This window comes from Gopherus flavomarginatus, chromosome 4, assembly GCF_025201925.1.
Source record: "Gopherus flavomarginatus isolate rGopFla2 chromosome 4, rGopFla2.mat.asm, whole genome shotgun sequence".
Classification (NCBI taxonomy): domain Eukaryota; kingdom Metazoa; phylum Chordata; order Testudines; family Testudinidae; genus Gopherus; species Gopherus flavomarginatus.
The window spans coordinates 127,904,946-127,927,520 of NC_066620.1; the positions used below are offsets into that span (position 1 = coordinate 127,904,946).

Below are 22,575 nucleotides of genomic sequence, written 5' to 3' on the forward strand. Positions count from 1 at the left end.
TGGGATAAACTAAACTATACTGATTGAGTCTGGCCTTACAACAGTATTCCTGGCCACAGCACAGCAGAAACAACTCTGTTATGACTCTTGTATGAACACCAATGTCAAGGGCCAAATTCTGTCCCGATTTCTTCTCCATGCAATCCCAGTGAAGAAGATTAGCGTAGAATTTAGTCTTAAATAGCTAATTGCAACATATATTTTTATTGTCAGCTAATGAAAAGTATGGCACAGCAGTGTTTCACCATCCATAATCCTTATAAACAAGGTCATACCTTGTGTTGCCTGGCTAAGCTTGTCATAGAGATCATCAAAATATTTTTAACTGGAAAACTTGCTGTCTTAGCTCTGAGGTGTCACACATATGAATGGAATAGTATCCATGCTGCCAATTAGTTTTTGTATTCTTCAATGACAGTAGATTTATTCAATGATGTAGCAAAAATATTTATCTGCGCCTATCTAGGTCCGGATTCCATCACCTTTACTCATTTACACTGAACATTGCTTTATTCAAATCCAGATTCTGATACCCTATGTAGTCTGGGGAGGCGGAGGGTCCAGCAGTTTAGGGACAAAACCATCAGACACACCCAGCTCTGCTTTAGCCTTCAAGCAGATTTTTTGTTCTTCTTTTACACCAATGCAAACAATATGGAAAAGTAACAACAGTGATCGACCTGGCCTGATACCACAGGATCCTCTACCTTCCAGTAGCTCCAGAGCCATGGCCCTTCCTCAGCCTAAGGGCCTACCTATCCAGATGTAACCTTCCAGCAGTTACTCTAAGAAGTATTTAGCTTTCTGTCCTCTCCCCCATTTTTTACAGGAGCTGGGTCCTTACATATATCTTCAAGCTGGGAGTGTGAGCCAATCATCATCTTCTGCTTAGCTGGATCAGCTGGTTACCAATACTTATCTGCTGGGTTTCTTCTTAGCCAGGGCTAGCTGCTCCTTGGCTCTGCAGATCCTTAAAGGGACAGACTGCCTTGCTACAGCTCTATAGGAATGCATATCGAATAGTTCCTTACATCAGTGCTTCTCAAAGCTGGTCCGCCATTTGTTCAGGGAAAGCCCCTAGCGGGCCGGGCTGGTTTGTTTACCTGCCGTGTCCACAGATTCTGCCGATCACTGCTCCCATTGACCGCGGTTCACTGCTCCAGGCCAATGGGGGCTTCAGGAAGGGCGACCAGCACATCCTTTGGCCCACGCCACTTCCCGCAGCCCCTATTGGCCTGGAGCGGTGAACCGCAGCCAGTGGGAGCCGCGATTGGCTGAACCTGCAGACGCGGCAGGTAAACAAACTGGCCTGGACCTGCAGGGGCTTTCCCTGAACAAGCGGTGGCCCGACTTGAGAAGCATTGCCTTACATTACAAGTGGTCTGGTGGAAATCAAAACGCTCACTTGTGGAATAAGATGCTACTCAATGAAAGGGGTATTAGAATCAGGCTTTAAGGCCCAGATCCTGAAACGTATTAGGCTCCTAACTTCCCTTCAAATCAGTCAAAGTTAGGAGACTAAATACCTTTACAGATCTAGGCCTAAGCGAGTAGTGGAATTAATGGGACTACTTGTTCAGAAAGGAACTACACAGTGTAAGTATGAGAAAATCTGGACCTCTGTCTCTGGGGTCTTTTTCCAGCAATGAGCAATACTTTTCTATGCCAAAATGAAACAATATCAAAGGTCTGCATAGAAATTAGTCAGTGGTGTATCTGGGTGGAGGGTTTATTAAATGTTCAGTTCCAGAGGAGTATCTGTTTGAATTCTCTGTGATGTGTTCATTTGATTTACAAACCAGTGGTGTGTAAACATGAATATGACACACTTCCTCTGACAAAGCAGTGACTAGGCTGTGGTGCAGTTATAGGATGAAACTGACTCCTCTTAGCAAAAAGCCCGCACAAGACCTTTGACTGTTCACTTCTCATTTAAACCCTACTTTGAGGGTCTAACTGGGACTTAAGTGGTTCATAAACCTTGGATAGGCACTCCGGTCACATGTTAACCACACCCAGATTGAATGCCTTCTAGGGCCATGTGTATAGTAGGCTGATCTTCACTAGTGTTCTCCTCCTCATATTTGAAAGTGAATATTTATATATGTAGGGTATAGCGTGGTATTAGAGTATACAATATCTGTAATAAAAACCTTAGATTTCTAACAGAATACCTCTCCCTCAGAGCCTTATATTTGTGAGGCCTAGCCCCTCAAAGATATGTAGCCACTTAACTTCCATTGAAATGTAAGGGAGTTAAGCACCTTAACATTTTTTGGGGTCTGGGCCTTAATGCTTAGAATGTAAGGGATAAGTTGCATTGCATTCTGCTGCTGGGCTCTTATTTACATCTCTGAAATCCCATTGACTTCGGTGAGGCTACATGGTTGTAACTGAGGGCAGAATTTAGCCCCCTGTGTGCAAATAATGTGCAAGTTTTCCTGCACTCTTCTGTTAATACATCTCACCTCTGTCCTACAACTTCCCTGTTACTTCAGTCCTTTTTCTTTCCTGAGCAGAGATGCCATTACTATCAGATGTGATGGCTTTGATTTTGTGATGTGTCTAGTTGTGGAACAGAATGAAACCATCACCATCTATTTTCAAGTGTGACCTAAGTCAGCATTTCAATTCAGTTAATCAAAGCAGGAAAAGCTGCTGCATTATCCAACCCCTCCTGGAAAAGAAACTAACAAAATAAAGACCCATGCTCTAACTGATCCTAGCACAGGTGCATGGGGCTAGATGCACAGTGCTTGGTCAGAATATAGGGATGTTTCCTTTGTGTGTATGTCCTGGAAGGTGCACATCACTCCAGTAGGAGTGGTGAATGCTGGAGGAAGAGGCAAGATTTGTGGAGCTTTCCCTAAGGTGGTGCTGTTTGGTATTCTTCACTAATCATGGCTGTGACTACCTGGTACAAACTAGCCCTAATACAAATCTGGGGCTTGGAGAAGTTGCTGATATAAGATTTCAAGGTAAAATTAATTTGCATAGCTTGTTTTTTGTCTATGCTTTCTCATATATGAACCTTTTTAGTGTTTGTTTTCTGATGCTAGGTATAATGTTTCCAGTGCCTCCTATTGTATTATAAGGCAAAAAGGTAACGATAATGTTTTAGGTAAAATAGTTTGCATCCATTTCTTTATCATTGCTCCCAATATTTTTCTCTTGAAAAACACAATCTGGAAAACAGACCAGACAATTGGTTATACCTACTAGTCTTTGCATAGTGGAGTGTTTTGCTTATCAATTCTTACCTGCTAACTAGGGGGCAACGGGGAACCACAATCTGTACATACCATTCTGTTAAAAACATCTTCTAGTTCCCCTACTGACTCTTACCTGCACTCCTTTTCACCATGAATAGGAGGAGGTCATCATGGGGAGTTTCTGAGAGGTGTATAGGCAGTGAGAGAGAAGTCACAATGGGTAGGGGAAAGGTAAAAGAGTGTCCTGATCTGTATCTGGTAGCCAATGCATACTAACAATGGATATCCAAGATCCAAGTGTCCAGAAAAAAATGGATTTGCCATATTCCTAACAATTATTCCCCAAATAACTGTGTAAAGCTAAACCTCAGCGTTAAGGGAGAAAAATAGCAAAGCCTCTTCCTACATTCTCATGGTTTCTGTATTTCCTCACCCTGGCACTAAAATAACCTTCCTTTGGCAATGAGATCCAGTGGGTGTCAGTGACTAAGAGGCTCTAGTTTCCACACGTCATGCATAGCAATACCTCTCATTTATCATAATATTTACATTCTTCATCAGCATGAATCTGAGCAACAAGTATGACTCAGCACTTTCCATTCTGAGTGTAGTCACTGTGTTTAGCTAAGGTTAAATGATATTGACCTGAACAGCTATCTTCAAAACTTGAATTTCTAGTTCCATTCAGGGCAAAATAGTTTCTGATTATGGGAATTAAGCAATCAGTAGAGATCTCTATGGCTTGTTTGTGTATTTTAAATGAACATTTTCTTCAATATTTTGACCAGGTTTTAATTACAATTTCTGAAATGGCTGTTCTTGTCTGTATTTTTGCTTAAACCATACTCAGAACCAGTTTTTCTCTACCTTCTGCTGAGAACTGGTAGCTAGTTTTGCTGAAGTAAGCAGAGCTCTGGATTGTGGAACTAGTAGGGCGGTTAAGTCTACACATATGTGAAGAGTGTAAACAACAGGAACAGAGAAGAGTTATCTAGGGAAGTACAAGAGAGAATAGTTATGTCCTTCCTGCAAATGAAATCAATGCTATGAAATCGTTCCCTCAGGGCGGCTATGAAATCTCTGCTGAAAGCAGCACTTACTAGGCACAGGGCAAAGATTCAGTTGGCAGGCACAGTGACAGCATTAACTCAGAGCCCTAAGACACTGGTGATGTCAGAGCCTACCTCTTCAGCTTTTACTTTCAACACTCTTTCCCTTCTTCCTATTGGCTATTACAGGGTGGGCAAACTTTTTGGCCCAAGGGCCACATCTGAGTATGGAAATTGTATGGCAGGCCATGAATGCTCACGAAATTGGGGGTTGGGGTGCAAAAAGGGGTGAGGACTCCAGCTGGGGGTGCGGGCTCTGGGGTGGGGCCAGAAATGAGGAGTTCAGGGTGCAGGAGGGGGCTCTGGGCTGGGGCAGGGGGTTGTGGTGTGGGTGGAGGTGAGGGCTCTGGCTAGGGGTGCAGGCTCTGGGGTGCAGGAGGGTGAGACCAAGGGGGTTGGAGGCGAGAGGGGGCTCAGGGCTGGGGCAGGGGGTTAGGGTGCTGGAGGAGGTCGGGGTGCGGGGTCTGTGCGGTGCTTACCTCAAGCAGCTCCCGGAAGCAGTGGCATGTCCCCTCTCTGGCTCCTACACAGAGGCATGGCCAAGTGGCTCTGTGCACTGCCCTGTCTGCAGGCACCGCCCCATGGTTGCTGGCCAATGGGAGCTGCAGGGGCAGCGCTTGGAGAGGGGGCAGTATGCAGAGCCCCCTGGCTGCCCCATGCATAGGAGCCAGAGACGGGATATGCTGCTGCTTCCCGGAGCCCTGCAGAGCCATGGCACAGGTGGAGTGGGGCAAGCCCCAGACTTGCTCCCCGGCAGGAGCTTGAGGGCCGGATTAAAACGTCTAAAGGGCCAGATTCGGCCCCCGGGCCATTAACTCTGACCTTCTCCCTCCCCTCTACCTAACAGGCCATTCATTCCCCTCCTATATGCTTCTCTGCAATCTTCCATGCCTCCTTAGTCTCTTCTTTCCTATCTGCTCCCCTACTTCCTACCACTCCTTCAGTGTCACTCTCCACTCCTTTGTCATTATTATTAACTCATTCCTCTCGCCCTTCCTCCTTGCCCCTCTCCTGTATCTCCATACTACATTTAAAATAGAGAATTTTGTATAACATAAATTCAGCTCTCCTCTCACCTCAAACCATGGAAGTACACAGTTTCTGCTGCCACAGGGACATCTGCAGGGCTCTTGGTCTTTCCAATATGTTGGTGTGTATATCATTGTTGTTAAGGCTCATTGTCAGAAGGTAGCTAGTCCTCTGAAGGGTCAGGGGCTCAGCCTATCTTTGATAGGCTCCACAAGGGGAAATAAGGCAATTCAGACTAATTAATCACTGAATAACTGGAAACCAGTTAATTGGGTAGGGAAGAACCTAGGCACGATGAAAGGGACCCTGTTTCCAGTGCAGAAGGGAGTTAGGAGAAGAGTGGATCCTTTGGAGAGGAACAGTCCCAGGCTGCAGGAAATGAAAGTTCTCATAAAAAAGACCTTTTTTTTGGAAGGATGGGGGAATTTGGGGGGTTACCTGCAAAGGAAAGGTAGGGAGAATGCTCCTGGGTCCTTCTGGTTTGGTCTTCATGGGGGGATGTTAACCCAACAGGAGGGATTCTTTCCCCAGCCAGTGCCAAGAGTTTCTGGCTCTAGAAGAGAGTTCTGGGTCATGAATACCTTGCTGGTAAGGGACTTTGGACATAAATGGGGTTGATGGACTCAACTCAGTGCTTAATTTGTGCTGGGGCTTGCTGGGGCTGAGCCTTGGCACCTCCATGCTTGGCAGTAAAGAAGGCATGGGGCCACACATTGAGCAATGAGAATAAAACAATATTTCAATAGCTGCTTGTTCATTCAGTTAGTATCATCCACCTTGTGCACTAAAGATGGGAAACATGTGACCTAGTTATTAAAGAGGGCATCATAACAAATGTGCACAAAGGGGTCTAATTCTGGCATTTCCAGCTTTTGAATTCTTGATTTCGCAACCTTAACATTCTTTTAAGGTAGTTTTTTTTGAATATCATGGTATATATGTTATATATTTTTAATAGTATTAAAGCTATTCAAACCAGACAGTGCAAGAGCTTTTATAATTATATAATATTATCTTGAAACCTAATACTAAATATTTATATATTTAAATTTTAAAGTACGATATATATAGTAGTGTTAGGTAGGAAATAGTTTTACTGTCCTCAGATATTTAATTTTTCCTATTTCAAACTGGGACAAAAAGTTGAAATCTCAATTTTTCAGAAATTCATAATCTGAGAACAATTTCTGACTGGGTCTATTGAAATGTTTCATTTTTGATAATTTCAAAACATTGTGATTTGATTTCAACCTTTGAATATATTTAAAACCTTTTTTTTTTGTTATCCATTAACTAAAATTTTGGAATGAAAAGTTGTATTGAATCCAAAAACTAAATTTTTCATTTGAAAATGTCAAAGTGGAGCATTTCAACAATTTTGAAACTTTTTTAAAAAAAATTCAAATTATTAATAAAAAATGACTCTCTTTGGATAACAATTCCTGTTTTGATGAATCAGCATTTTCTAGCATCAGCAACAAATATTTAGCTGGAAAATTCTCAACTATCTCTCATTTGGAATCATCCCAAAAATTCTACTTTGGACTTGCATGTTGCATTTCCTCTCCTGTTTTAACAGATCACCACCTTTTATTCTCCTTAATCAGAGCAAGTGAGACTACTGATTTGGTTACCAGCTGAATCAGCAAAATAGTCCTATAGCTCCACATAGAGTCCTAGCCTCTGACACCTGGTAGCCTCCAGTGAGCCCTGCCCATATGAAAGTACAGATTGAAACTTCATATGAATCACTATGTAAATATTCCAGTGAATCTGATGTGTGACATTTGACTTAACAATAAAGCAATTTAAAGCAACTAGAAAGTAATGGTCACCTGAAGTCAGGAGCATAACTGACAGTGATTGACTTGCTTGTTCTTCTGTTAAAGGGGTCTGTTTTGATATAACCTTCCTTTTCCCTTATAACCTCTGCTCGTGCTAAGCAATTTCTTTGACACATTAATACCCTCTCTAGGGTGTACTGTCAATTTAAGATGAACAAAAGTAGACTAGGCAAAATACTAAAACCCTTTATTCATATAATTTCATTACTAACATTTTAAATGAGCCTGTTGAGATTTATGCTAGGAATTTAAACATCAATTTAAAATGAAAATGCCACTTTGAATTTGGGTGTGTTTTTCGAAGAACTTAAAGTGGATCACAACTAAACATGTATCTCAAGGGCAAGGATAATAAATGATTATCTTATTATTCCCTGATATTGTGCCTGGCACTGGACAATAATGACTGCATGCCCAGTAACTCTGTAATTGGACCCCCTTTCTATCAGAATTATTCAGCTAGGCTTTAACAAATTGCATTCCTTATGGGGATTCCCATTTGCATTAAACAAATCGTATACAGCTGTGATAGTGAAGGACTACAAGGGATGTACCCGCTGCTTTCCCTTCCAAAATAGTAGTTTCAGTTACATTTCCCCTTCTAGTGACACTTTCTTGGTCTCCTTTGCCTTCTGCCTACTTTGAATCTTTGAGGGACTCTTTCCATCTGCCATTATGCTACATTGAATGGGCACCTACAATTTCCTGATTCACTGTAATATCTAGATGTCATATTATTTTGTATGAAGTGGCCCAGCAGCCATGAAAAAGACCTTGTAATCAAAAGTTTTAAATCAATATTCCTGAAATGAGGACCCTGACAACTTTTTGCCATTAAATATACTATGGTAATGGCACATATAGGAAAGTTTTATATCCATAAAAAGAAGTAGATCAATAAAGTAAAACAAACAAAAACTCCAATAAAACAAAATCAAAACTATCTGTGGCCCCCATTCAGGAAATCAAGACTATTCAAAAAGTGCACTTAAATTTTAAGCACACTTTAAAACCCACTGAAGTTAATGGGACTTGAACATATGCTATAGGTTGAGCATGTGCTTAAACTCTTTCCTATAGCAGGGTTTATGTTAATTTAATGTTATGGCTGAGATTTTACATACAGAAGTGTAATGGAATTTGAAAATGTGGGTCCCAGTTTAGCCATAAATTGTATCCCACTTGCATTTGCTGTACTTTGTATTATGGAATATGCGTTTTACTTCAATACTTTTATATCTATAAGAATATATAATTAGGGATTATCCATTTGAATTTCCTAACTGTTCTGTATGTAAAATATCAACCAAAGAGCTACATTGCATTTTGTTTGTATTTGATTACCACAGTTTATTCTAGTTCTATTTTGTTTTATAAACAATAGAGGGCTGTGTGTTTATCTTGGGGTCATTAGATTTATAGTAGTAGTTATTTGTGCTATCAGCCAAAATGTAACACCTTTTTAAGACAGGAGAAAGTAATATGAAATTAAACTCTTGTTTTTATGCATTTTCTGCCTAAAAATACTAATCGCTCTGTTTACCTTTACTGGAGTGAAATCCCACTGTCCATAGACTTGAAAGGGAAATATGGGTTTACTTATTTTAAAAATTGCAGTTTACACAGTTTGGATGTGTGATGCTCTATTTGGAACCAGTATTTAGAATTCCTAGTGGTCCTAATCTCTTTCGCAGGGATGCCACACGTTTAATGTAGGATTTCAGTACTGAACTGAACTGGTGCCTTGTCTCCTCCTTATTGGTTTGATCAGTGTTTCTGTCAATCAGGGGATTTGCAAATTTATGGGTTAATTTGTTTTTCCAGGGTCCATCAAACCAAACAATTACTGTATCTCCAACAGATTGAAGTATTTTACTAATATATTCTAGATATTGGCTATTCATTCAGATTCCTTCCTTTTCCAAATGCATATCATGGCCTTCAGATGGTTAGAATGATCGGAGAGTTGTACATAACACTCGTTAATGTATATATAACAATATATAGTTAACCAAAGCAAATATACAGTTTAGCATGAGATCAAGACTGGCCCATCTGCATGTCTTTTTTTAGTTCCTCTTCCTTCATGCTAGAAACATTGCTCACACTGTAATGTTTGATCAATCAAGCAGGATGATATTGTTTTGAAGACTTCAGTATATATTTTTATTGATTTCCTTAATTCCTTTGGATTACTCTAAGCATTCCAGGTACTAACATCATTTGTTGATGACTCTTTCTGATCTTTTCACTGGTAATTTGCAGACAAGGTATTTTGCGTACATTGACACAAAAGGGTACACAATCCACTTTTCGATAACACTCCATGACCTTTTAAATCAAAGGCAGGGGAGAGTGATAATCTTGGGGTACGTCTACACTACAGGATAAATTCGAATTAGCTTAAACCGATTTTATAAAACAGATATTATAAAGTCGATTGTGCGCGTCCACACTAGGCACATTAATTCGGTGGTGTGCGTCCGTGGTCTGAGGCTAGCATTGATTTCTGGAGCGGTGCACTGTGGGTAGCTACTGTAAAAGAATGAGGCCAATAATGTCGATTTGCGTCCACACTAACCCTAAATCGATATAGTAATATCGATTTTAGCGTTACTCCTCTCATTTTGTAGGAGTACAGAAATCGATTTAAAGAGCCCTTTAAATCGATATAAAGAGCAGTGTAGTGTGGACGGGTGCAGCATTAAATCGATTTAACGCTGTTAAAATCGGTTTAACAGCGTAGTGTGGACAGAGGTTTTTTTTGTTTGCTAGGAGCTCAGTAATCCCAGCTGAAATTGATGAGCAGTCATCTCATTTTTTCATTAGATACATTCTTGTCAAATAACACAATTAGCTAAACTTCATTTTCAGCATTCTATCTGAATTGTTATTTGAATAGTTTATGAAAATCAGAGGTGCTATGCGTGGGAGGAGTGTTATACAACTGCTTTTAAATGAGCTGATTTTCATAGCACATAGTCAGCCATTCAAGTATTTTCTGTGACATGAGGTGGGCATTGTTTTTGCTCATCTATCTCACTGCAGCAGGCCTGAAATGACTGCCAATTAGTCACTTCATAAATCAACAAGGAACTGGAATTGTGAAGAATCTGTTCAGCATAATTTAGTTAATTAAAAATTAATTTATTTCATTCAGTACAGCTAGCATTCATAAATTACAAATCAAGATTAATCATAAAAACATATATCCCTCTGTAATTCAAAGGAGACTTGGCATCAATTATTTTCTAAGGGCTATTTAAAGATAATCTTGGTGAATCTATTTTTTAGTAAGGACTCTCTATCAAGCATAAAATTCTAGCACTATTGAAATCAATAGGAGTTTTGGCATTGACTGCCATGTGGTCAGGATTTTACTTCAGATGTTTAAAGAGTATCTTCTAACCACATGTGTTGTCCTGTTTGTTTGTTTCTTTCAATAATCTAATATAAAGTTGTATCAAAATTTCCCTTTACTTGTTTGCAAAAATAATGTATGCTATGTTGTATGCTTAGTAGACACAGTGTAACTGTTTTTCCTGCTAATTATTGCTGACTTGTAAAAATCAATGCTAGAATTTTCTGTCTTTGTTTAGATGGTTTTTTGGACCAGTCACGCGAGCAGATGCAGAGAAACAATTGTTGTGCCCTGAAAATCAGGAAGGAGCCTTCCTAATCCGAGAAAGCGAAAGTAAAAAAGGCGAATTGTCTCTTTCAGGTATCACAGTTTTTTACCTTGAGAAATATTGTAAGAATTTTTCATTTGGCCTGTTTTTCTTTTCTTATTTTCTAGAGTAATAAACTGCATGCATGAAAATGAAATTAAAATCTATAATAATCTCTTGTTCCCAAGAGATACATAAAAGTTGGCAAGAGCCATAGGCCTTTAGTAACTTTTAGCTCTTTATTAATATGCTCAAAATTCAAAATAACTTTCTGTGCTTATTGCTTTTCATTGTTCCAGCTGCTCTGAAACGGGAAATGTTTTCATAATTAAAGAGCCACAAACACATTAGAGTAGTACATCAGTACACCTACTGGTTCAGAGTGGAAATGAAACACATGTTGGCACTTGGTAGATCTATACAGGATATGAAAACAGTAGAATCTCTAGAATATACCCTTAGTTTTAAACTGATCTTTTTGTGGGATCGGTTTGCAAAACTAGATGTCAGAAACACATGATCAATCTTCAGTGACAAGTCAGTTGTATCTATGGTGGTAGGGTTAATTTTTTTTATTTATTCAAGATCCCTCTTTCTGGCTTCAAGAGATGTGACGGACTTCCTGGTAAAATTTGTGCCTGAAAATAGACTGATTACCTAGCAAATAGGGAAAAGCATGATTTTACTTACAGGAGCCAACCTTACTTCTTTTTAACACTAGTCCTAATAGGTAATATGAAATATTATCCCATGATGGATTTTCTTGGACACCATTCACCAGATCTGTGATAGAAATGTAAGCCAAGAGAATTATAAGAGAAGACTGTCAGTGGGGGTATAATGTTGTATACCTGGAGATGTACTGGAAGCAGCTTTCCCAGTTTTTGCTCACAGAGTAATCTAGTGACTCTTCAGTACTTGCATTATATGAGGATGGTTCCACACACTCAATTACATTAACCCAGTAAAGCATTTTGCTGTTACTGGAATGGAATGCAGTAGACATTGCAGTATTTTTTAAGCATGTGTCAGGATGCTAGGAAAGTGAACAACTTGTCATCCATATACACTCTGGCTGTGGTAAGTCACCTGGAGACAGCTTAGGCTTTAAAGCACAATCAAAAAGTATCTCACATCCCTGTCAAGGCTGACAAAGGCAACAAAATACAGCAGCTCCAGCCAGTATTTCATAGCGATATTTTCCATTTCCTTGAGGTTGCTCAGACATTGAGATCAGTGTAAAACAAGAAGAAACTGCACCCTTATGGATCATCCCAGACTTATGGTTTGGGATGTTTATAAAGATGTATAATTACACACATACATAATTATATTCATATAATACATAACCAGTGAATTATAAGAGAGGACCCTGAACCAAAGCCTAGGATCTGAAAACCCCCACACTTTGAAAAAAGCATGGGTCTGTTTCAGAAGTTTGTGGTTCCGACCCAATTCTATTAATTGTGTGATAGTTCAGTATTGTACAACAATACTTCTTTACTGAAGACCTCTACAAAGTGCGATTTGACTATTGCACAAGAGAAGAGGTGTCAGTTTAGACATAATTTTGAGTCCCTGCAACAAATGTATTTATATTGAGTGGAAACCATGTGAAACTCCCAGTGTTTTCAGCTGTTTGACTTTGGTTTGGAGTTTAATTTGTATCTGAAGCTCAAAGAAAAAACTCAGAGGATTTGACTCTGCGAAGATCAAAACAGATAAATAGTTTTGCCCAAGCCCCTGTAACCTGAAATCTGAGGTTCACACTAATATATAATGGAGCCAAAGGTATAAGAAGGAGAGATTAATAGGCAAATCTATTTAGATGACAGGCGGGAAGAGGAAAAAAGCGCGCCTTTCATTAAAATGAACACATTTCATTTCTAATGTGTCATTGTGGAAAAACCTCACATTGTGTAAATGATTTAGAAGGCAAACAAGATTGTTAGAATTCAACTTCAATTTTTTATTTTAAAGAGAGGTTTTTCTGTGCCACAAATTGTTAAACTGAGATCGCATCAAACTTTAACTGGTCATAGAGATCTGCTGCTATCATCCTAACTGCTTGATGTTTGTCATATCTTTTTTATATTTTAAAAATATGTATGTTGCAGAAGGAATTTTATCTTGATGAGTCTAGCATGTGGTGTAAAAGAAATTAATTTTTAAATATGCCTCTGCCATCATAGGCATTGCCTCTTTTTAATTAAAAGCCATAATTTAGATGTGTTCAGCTTAATTGAGAGTCACTGCCAATAACAGCAAGAGGCTTGTCTCTTATTCTTGAATAATAATAATATCTGCAAGATTTACTGCATTAAATGACAATGCATTTAAGCACCTGCTATACTTCTATACATACATTTAAAACTCAGATACACCTGTTGCTACAACCTTCTTTTAAAACTTTAGGTTATAGAAGGCAAATATACCTATCCTCAGTAAATTGCATGGAGGTCCTGAATCTGAGTTTATTGCTTGCCTACAGACTTGGGCCATGTGGGCTACCTACCCCCTCTTTCTAGGGATAAACATAGGACTCCCCCTGATCCCAGTCCTGGGAGTGGAAGCAGTCAAGTTAATTTGGCAATTATGTGTCTTTTTTGTGGTCCCAGGACAGCGCAAATTGGTGGGGAAGAGACTGGTCAGACAAAGGGAGAGGGAAGACGTTGCGCTGTAGTTTTTGAGGTCTGTCCTCTTGCCAAGTTGCTTTTTGTTGTTGTTGGTCTGTATTTGTGAGGCTGTCTTGGTTTAAATTAAAAAGACAAGGTGTCGTAAGTGCTGACTTTTATTTTTCCCAGTGGGTGTTTCACCCCCCCTCCATCCAAAGGCCCTGCTCCTACTCCTCCCCTTCCCCTGAGGCCCCTTCCTTGCTCTGCTTCTTCCTGCCCCCACTCTGCCCCTTCCCAAAGGCTCCCCCTCGCTTGCTGCTTTCCGCTCTCTCCCAGCACTCGTGCGCAACCACACTTGCACTTCATAGCGTTGCAGCAGGAACAATCCCGTGGCAGCGCTTTGAAGTTTCCAGTGTAGACATACCCTAATACTCAACCCTGGGGCTTTCAATTTGCTACCAGAATACAAATAAATAACTCCTCAAACATGCAGGTCCTCCACACAAAAACAAATTTCATCTACAGAGAATAGGAAGTCAGTTAAAGTAACAGGATGGGCAAAAGTATTGTCTTGCTTCCCAGTGCAAGAAAGCATTCTCTGGACCCCCTGAAATAGTGAAATAGAACCATAAAAGTAGGATTGATGATACTTTTCTGAAATGTTACATATAAATCTGGTCCAGTGAAATTGGTATGTCACATTTGTATCCTCGCTACAATCTCATTATAGGGCTGTGAATGATGATAGTTACCACAGTGTTCTGAAAACTGGGCATCTCCCAGATCTTAGTTTATAGTGTATTTGGAAGGTGTCAATACACCTTCTTTCCCCTCTTTCTATGTTTTGTTTTCTCTGTTTTGTTACTGAATTACTCTATTTAAGTTCTTTCCTTCAACCTGATCCCAAATTATGCATCACCAAAATGTACTCAGTATTTTAAATACTATATTAGAAAGAAACAATTTTTGAGGCTCATTCCGTCTAATTATTTTTATGATCTGGAAATATATCTGCTTCTGACCCTTATATAGAGAAAATCCCTTGTTTTAAACAGCATCTATGCGCCCTCTGGTGGCTGTTATTAGCAATCGCATGCGACAATACGAATATGTATTCCTGCATAAGGAAGTGTGGGGGTGCGGGTGGAGATATTCTATTCAGTTAAAATTGGATTAATGATGAGAAAAACTCACCGTATGCTAACCTTTTAACTGACAACATTTTGAATGATTCTAACATTGCAGGAACTTATATCAAACATACACACATGCCTGCCTGTGTATGTATATATAATATAATGAGGGTATGATGGTGTGGTATGATGCAAAGGCTTTATCAGCATGACAAAAGGAGAAATAAGAGTCTTCCCAATATTTAAATCTTCAAATTAGAGATGAGTCCCATATACTGTATTACAAGTACACACATTAGGAGGGGAGGGGAAAGGGACTGAGATATATATTAATTTGTTTTTCCAATTAAAAAAAAAAAGAGGCTCCACTTGTCAACAAGATTACATTATATTGACTTGCTGGAATTGTAGTTCCTAAAAAGTGTACTAAGTGTACAAACGGACAGATTTTTCCACCATCAACCCTCAGATTCATTCTGTGGGAAGGTATTAATGGGGAGGAAACTGTGTGATGTCACCTAGCAGCGGCAAGGTGCCCAGAATAACTGATGGGGCTGCAGGTAGCAAGAAACTCCACCCATTTCTGATTTCCCCCTTCCTCCTCACAGGCTGACAATATTTTTCAAGTAAAAAACAGGGACACTCCCATTGTGGTGGAGTGGGCAGTAAGGAATTTGGTGAGGGATAAAGAAGGATGTCAGGCAAATGGGAATTAAAGAGGGACATCCTCCAGTGGCAGCCAGGTCAACCATACTACACTATGTCTACAGTGTAGCTGACAGCTGTGGTATTACTGATGGGACTTACACCCATAACCCCCCCGTGAAGAATTCATCTCAAATAATTTCTTTGAAAGTGGAGGGAGTGTTGTCTTGGTCATGGACAAATGTGCAGATCCATGTTAAGTTTCTGCTTCTGCACCAATTCTTGGTCCCTGACACTCCCTCTTCTACGCCCTCAGATCAGGGGCCTGGCTGACTGACATTCTTTTATAAAAGGAGTTCCTAACCTGTCTGTGATGGGAAACAGAAATGTGAATACATCCCTGTTCTTCCTTGCACTGTAGATTGGAACAAAACTGCAATCATGGAACTAAACACAGGCTACACATTCCTCTCGCCTCCTCCTTTCAACCAGAACCACCAGAGAGTCCTCTGTGGGTTCTAGGAAAAGGGCAGCAGTGCCATAGAACACACAGACCCTCCCACAGCCTCCACCATCATCTTCCACCCTCAGAACTCATGGTCATAATTTACAGAGCAACTGAAGAGTAGTGGAAGCCCTTGCAGGAGGGTCCACAAAGAGGCAAAATATTAAAATGCATGCTGCCCTTTGTTCAAAGTGTGATTAACAAAGCATTTATTAATGGAAATGCAAACATTTACCACAGAAAAATAAACTAGTGTGACATTAGTGGGCTAATTTGCACACATGCTGAGCACTCACAAATCTCACTGACATCTGTGGGGGATTCATGTGCTTAGGACCTCACCAAGTCAGATCATATCATATGTAACTCTTCTACCAGGTAGGGTCAGGTTCACTATCTAGGGGTGCTTCTTAAAATGATGGAACAAATCCAGCTTGAGCCCCTGCCCAAAAATTGGGTACTTCTAATAGGCAATTCTTCCCCCATTCACAAGTACTGAATCTTGACTATAACAAAAAGAAAACTTTTACTGAGGGGAGAGGGAGCACAGCATTAATTTAAGAATACACAGCAACTATGAGTCAAAAGTACACAAACAACAAGTAAATCACCCATGCCATTGTATCTTGGGCCATAGTCCTTTGCCTCAGTTTCCCACCTTGCCATGTGAAATTTGCAAATTTGCCTTTAGCACCACACTTCCCCCTTTCCCTCTGTTGCACCTCACTCATGGTTTGTTGTCCGAGGCTAGCGAAGTCCCAGATTTCAGGGGGTCTGGAGTTGGATGGCTCATCTCCAGCCCAGGATGGGAGAGGGAGTGGAGGGAGGATGGGTGAGCAATGCCTCTGCTACTGCTACCTCTCACTCCCGTCACTTATAAGGAGATGAGTCAGTGATTGGGTGAACTTAAATAGGTATTTAATAGGTCCTTTAAATAAGTCCATTAAATACATGATTAAATACACTAAGCTTCATTGGGTCAATGTATTTAATCATGTATTTAATGGATAGCATATATACCTATACATCACATATTAGCTAGTAATATATTTAAGCATGTGCATAATCAGTATAAATATAAGCGTAGTTAAGTTTGTTTCATCAGACCTTTGCCCAACCCTTTTTGGGGAAGAAGTGCAAAACATTTTTGTCTTCCTATGCATTCTGTTATTCAGCTCTTGAAATATCCCCGATATGGGTCCAGGACACAGACAAGGTTCAAGGATGAAGACACAATTAAAGGTCATGATGATCCAGCCATATATAATCAGGGTAAAAAAGAAAGTCCCAAAACTAGGCGGCCGCCTAGGGTGCCTAGTGGTTGGGGGCACCTAAAAGTCCTCTCAGACAAGGAGGTGGAGTGGAGGTGAGCTGGGTGAGGGGGCGCGCGGGGAGGGCTGCCCGCAGTAACAGGGTGGGGAGGCGCACAGGGAAACAGCTTCCCCACCCTAGCTCACCTCCACTCTGCCTCCTCCGCTGAGCACACAGCGCCTCTCTAAGTCTCCTCCAATCAGCACCGCAAGCCTAGGCAGGGAGGAGAATTAGAGAAGCGTCGGCGTGCTCAGTGGAGGAGGCGGAGCCGAGGTGAGCTGGGGCGGGCTACCCAGGCAGGGTTAGCTTCCGTGGGGGAAGGTCTCCCCAGGCAAGGTTAGCTGCCGTGGTGAAGCGGGGAAGTCTCCCCAGGCAGGGTTAGCTGCTGGGGAGGGGGGGAAGTCTTCCCAGGCGGGATTAGCTGCCGTGGGGGAACAGGGGGAATCTCCCTGGGTGGGGTTAATTGCCGTGGGGGGATGAGGGGGTTAGTTGCTGCAGGGGGGCTCCCCAGGTGGGGGGCTGAGTTAGCTGCTGTGGGGGGGGGGGCAGGGTTAGCTGGGTGGGGGGTGCAAGGTGGAAGTTTCGCGCCCTAGGCGAAACTTCCTTGCACTGGCCCTGGGTTTAAACATGGGGGAAGAGGGATCAAAGAACATCTAGAGCTTTTAAACAGTCCTCTCTATCAGATAGGAACACCCACCCATCCTCTCCTTCCTTTGGATTTGTCTCATTACCCCATGCTTAACAAGTGAGGTTCAGGTTATATGACATCTCAGCTGGCGCAAATTAAGTACAGCTCTGTTTCCTTTTAATCATACAATAAAGATAACAACATTTCATTAACCCTGCATTCAGGGCTGGCTCTAGCCCTAAGCACGCCCCCCGCTGCATGCAGCCCCAAGCATGCGCTTGGCGCGCTGGGGCCTGGATCCAGCCTTGCCTTCATTGAAGACTTAAATAAATGTTAACCCAAAACAGCCAAAATTGATCACATAGGCAGAGTAGATGTGTCTATGCAAATAAGGTCTGCCCGTGAGGTCTTTTCCACCAGTTGATCAATAGATGGCAGAAGAGAAATCATTCAGATCCCTGGCTTACATGCAGTGTGTGTTTGCTTTCAAATATCTGTCATTTGGAAGTGGCTCTTTGGAATGCTGACACTGATTAACTAAATATTAGAAACAGATGAAATGGCTTTGCTGAATTAGAAAATCTTTGGTGTCTTTCATGTCTGAAAGGGTGGGAAATATAAGCCACCAAGGGAAAAATGTCTTGCTATGTCTATGTGTCAGATCCTATGGGTCAGAAATTTTCCAATCCAGGTGGCTGAAGTTAGGTTCCTAAATCCATATGTAGGCACCTAAATGTAAGGTGCACCATTTTGAGGAGGACTTATGGGTGGTAGGCACCTTTGTGTCAGGTCGAGGGTTTCCAAGTGTTGGGGAAGGGGTCCCAGGTCCTAGCCACAGGCCTCTGCACAAACCCCAACTCTCCCTCTGAATGGGTCAGACTTCACACCTGTATCAAGCACCACACTTAGCAATAGAATAACACTTTTATCTAACCCAGCCAAAGCCAGGAGTAGATCCAGGTCAGGATCTCTAGCAGTGGCTACACAAACTACCTTGCTTCCACCCCCATATGCATAGATACATACAGACTCTGTGCTGCACATCACTGCAGTCCACTCCTTGGGTCACTCCAACCTGTCCATGCAATCTGATGCTGGTGAGAAATGTGATCTCAGACTGGTGGGTCTTGCTGTACAGTAGGGTTGCCAGGTCTCCAGTTTTCAACTGAACACTCGGTTGAAAAGGGACCCTCACCAGCCCAGTGAAAATGAGCTTGTGAGTGAGGGTGGGAGAGAGTGAGCAACAGAAGGAGCAGGGAAGATGGAGTGAGCGGGGCAGGGTAGAGGTGTTCAGTTTTGTTCAGTCCGAAAGTTGACAAGCCAATTGTATGGTCTCAGCTGTCCTTTCCAGGCTCCAGGCTGTGCATCTGTACAAGCACCAGTACAGCAGCTGGCTCTTCTCCAATCAGCTTCTAGTTCAGACTCTGCCCTAGCTACTTCTCCTGCTCCTCTTTCTTTGTTCTCTCTCCAAATCTTCCCAGGGCTGGTTTTCCATCCTGCCTTCATCTGCTCATTGGCTCAAGCCCTCCCAGGTGGTCCATAATTAATTCTGTGTTCTTGTTTTGGAGTGGCACTCCCCCCAGCCAGTCAGGTTTGCACAGAGTGTGGGGGAACAGGGGATAGGATGGAGAAAGGAAAGGGCTCTGCCCAGTCTCACACCTGCCATGACATAAACACACCTGTCCCCAGGTGGAGGTCATACCCCGTGGCTTGGCCACCCTCAGCATTGCTGTATCAGTTGGGAAGGGGGGCCCCTCAATCTTTGAGGACTTCAGGGTGCTTCTGCCTCATTGTGCTCTTCCCCTAGCTCCCACCATAGAGTCATGCTCAGGTGACTCCTCCCTGCTCTGCTCTTCTCTTGTCTCAGGGCTAGATTTTGGTCCCTCTTCCCCTGCCTCAGAACCAGGATGAGAGGCAGGATGCTTCCAGTGGGGATCCCGCCCCCATGTGAGCCATCCCAGTAGTGGGAGCCTAGTGACTCCTTTCAGCCCTGCCTCTTGGCTACTAGGACTCAGATCTCCCTACACTCTGTTTTGTGGCTCAGGCTCAAAGTGGCAAGGCCTGAACATCTTGCAGTGGACCAGCTTCTCCACTCTATTTGCTAACTCTGCTCTAATCTTGTATTTGGGCCATTTGAGGTATGGGATCCCACAGACAATGGGACCCAGGCTGTGTTCAGTTTGGAGCACCTCTGCTGGCTGAACAGAACCAGATTGGCCAGCACCTGTGGCCTGGCACCAGCATGTCTGTCAGAGCTCTGTTTCTGTCTGTCTGTCTTGGGCTTGCAACATACTAGCAGCCATGATCTGGTTTACCTCACACAGGTGTCGGTGATGCTCATGGACCCAATCTGAGGCCCCCCAGCCTGTGGTTCCCTGTGGTCCCCGGCTGGATGCCCATGACCATGTCTATGGGCAGCCAGCCATGCATGCCGAACATCAGGAAGTAGGGGGTGTACTACGTGCAGGTGCACACCATGTTGTTATACACATAGGTCAGCTGCAGCAAGTAGGAAGGCCAGTCTCTCTGCCACATCTCTGCCAAAGTCTTCAGCCCTGCTAGCAGTGTCTGGTTGGCTTGCTTGCAGAGGGCTTTGTATTTTGGGTGGTAGGCTGTCATCCTTAGCTTGTGGCTGCCATACAGAAATCTCAATTCCTTAAATGTCTGTTACTCAAAAGGCATGCCTTAGTCTGTGATCACCGTGGAAGGGTTGCCATAGGGCTGGGCAAAGTAGTGCCAGAAGGCTTCTGTGGTTGCTCTGGCCGTGATCTCCCTGAGGAGTGTGGTGACCAGGAATATGGCATAATGATCCACCATGGTCAGGAAGTCAGATGCACTGCTCTGGCTTGGCTCCACCTTCACATGGTCCAGTGCTAACAATTACAAGGGCACACGGGTCTCCATCGGCTGGAGGGGGGCCCTGTCCCCACCTCCAGGTTAGGCACCTGGGGGATTTATGGGCGGTAGGCACTTTTGAAAATTAGGTCCTTAAATATACATTTAGGAACCTGACTTTGGTTACTCTGTTTTAAAATGTTAGCCATAAGCTATATTGTACTACTATATATATTTAGTAGCTGGGAGCTTATATTTCAATTTATTTTGTAGTCTTCGATGGAACAGTTGTGAAACACTACAGGATCCGACAGGAGGCTGGAGAAGGCTTTTTTCTTAGCAAAAAGAATATTTTTAAAACATTGAATGCTTTTGTTGACCACTACACCAATAACAGCGATGGCCTCTGTGTAAAGCTCAGGAAGCCCTGTATAAAGGTAAAGTTAGTTTTATATTGTGCAAAATATATATTTTCAAACTAACCTGCTGGTTATCAGTCATAAGGTGCAAGGTTGCAAAATGACAACCTGATTCTTTGATGAAGTTGCATGGACCGCAGAACTGTTTCATTCTTGGAGCTGACACATTCATAATAAAGTACCCTGACATTTTAAACAAATAATTGTGTGGCTGGAGGAAAAGAATGTGCCAACTTGTGATTTATGAATAGCTCTGTATATTGAGATAAAATCGCCAAGTTCATAACTCTAGATGTCTATAGGTATTACTAAGACAAAACCATCAGGTTCATGCAGGTAATATTTCATTGTTCAAAAAAGCTTGCAAGGGGGGTTGATTTTTTTTTAAATGTAGGGCTCTTTGACTAATTGTAGCATTTTCAAGACATACAATATCAAGTAACTGCTTCTTTTTCATTTCAAAGTTTTATTTGAAGCTCAACTAATTTTTTTGTATTAAGAAGTACCCAAGATGTGGATTTGTAGATGCTTTTTACATTCTCTTTTGTGTTTTATCTTTATCATCTGTGTGTTCTATAAGGAGACTTCATTCCTCATAGCTGCAACTTTAACTGACATATTTTTAAACAAAGATTTATTATACACTCTGCTGAACAAATATCTAATGTTTGTGTTTGGTTCTTTACACCAGAAAAAAGTTCCCGCTCCTTTCGATTTGTCATATAAAACTGCAGACCAGTGGGAGATAGACCGAAATTCTCTGAAATTGTTGAAAAAATTAGGTTCTGGTCAATTTGGTGAGGTGTGGGAAGGTCTCTGGAATAATACCACACCAGTGGCAATCAAAACATTAAAACCAGGTATGTCACACATCACTGTGAATTGCTAAGATTGTCAGGCTGTGGCAAGAGCCCTCTTTCATGTTTTGTAAAAACTCTTTAAAGAAAAACAGAGTATCTAATCATCTTCAAAGACCTGCATCTTCTGGATAATAGGTAAAATTGAGTTTGTTATTTTGAGATCCTTAAAGATTCCATGGTACTTTGTACTAAGGTTTTATATTCTGCTTACCTAAACTCCTGCTGCTATTTCATTTATTCTTTGTTCTTCAATTTCACACACACAACACAAGCTCCCCACTCCATCATATAATGTTGCTTGCACAGAATGGATTCCATGTTTCACTCTAAAGGTAGATGCATTTCATTAGTAGGTGAAGTGATCATTTTATCTATAATCTGTAGGCTGTAGAAATCCTTCTGGTGCATAGGTGCTATATTGCTATAAAGTTTTATTGTTATAGAATCTGTATTTGTATAAATCTCTGTTGTTATTCAGAGCAGTAATACAGAGTAAAACACTCTAAATAGTGATTGGAAATGTGATAACACTTTACATATTTATGACATACTCTACTAGTTGCTGATGTTTATCTACTGTATATCCTTGTGTGAATAATGTGGCATCTGTTTGATTTTTTCTTTACTTTTAAAATTAATTTTAAGTATCCTTTGCATTGTAAAATAATATCTACCAGCAGATGGCACAAATCACATAAATAACAAAACCAAGCATAGGTGATATAAACATTTTTTTAAAAAAAAATAGGGATATCATAATGT

At 41.5% G+C, this 22,575-nt stretch overlaps 1 protein-coding gene across 1 annotated transcript in view; it reads left to right on the forward strand.

The window, feature by feature from the left end:
* The window catches only part of FRK (fyn related Src family tyrosine kinase), a 68,416-nt gene that overhangs the window by 21,344 nt on the left and 24,497 nt on the right, over positions 1 to 22,575 (forward strand). The window contains exons 2-4 of the mRNA XM_050949702.1: positions 10,794 to 10,915; positions 20,808 to 20,971; positions 21,645 to 21,813. Coding sequence (XP_050805659.1) covers positions 10,794 to 10,915; positions 20,808 to 20,971; positions 21,645 to 21,813 — 455 coding nt within the window. The remainder of the gene's footprint in view (positions 1 to 10,793; positions 10,916 to 20,807; positions 20,972 to 21,644; positions 21,814 to 22,575) is intronic.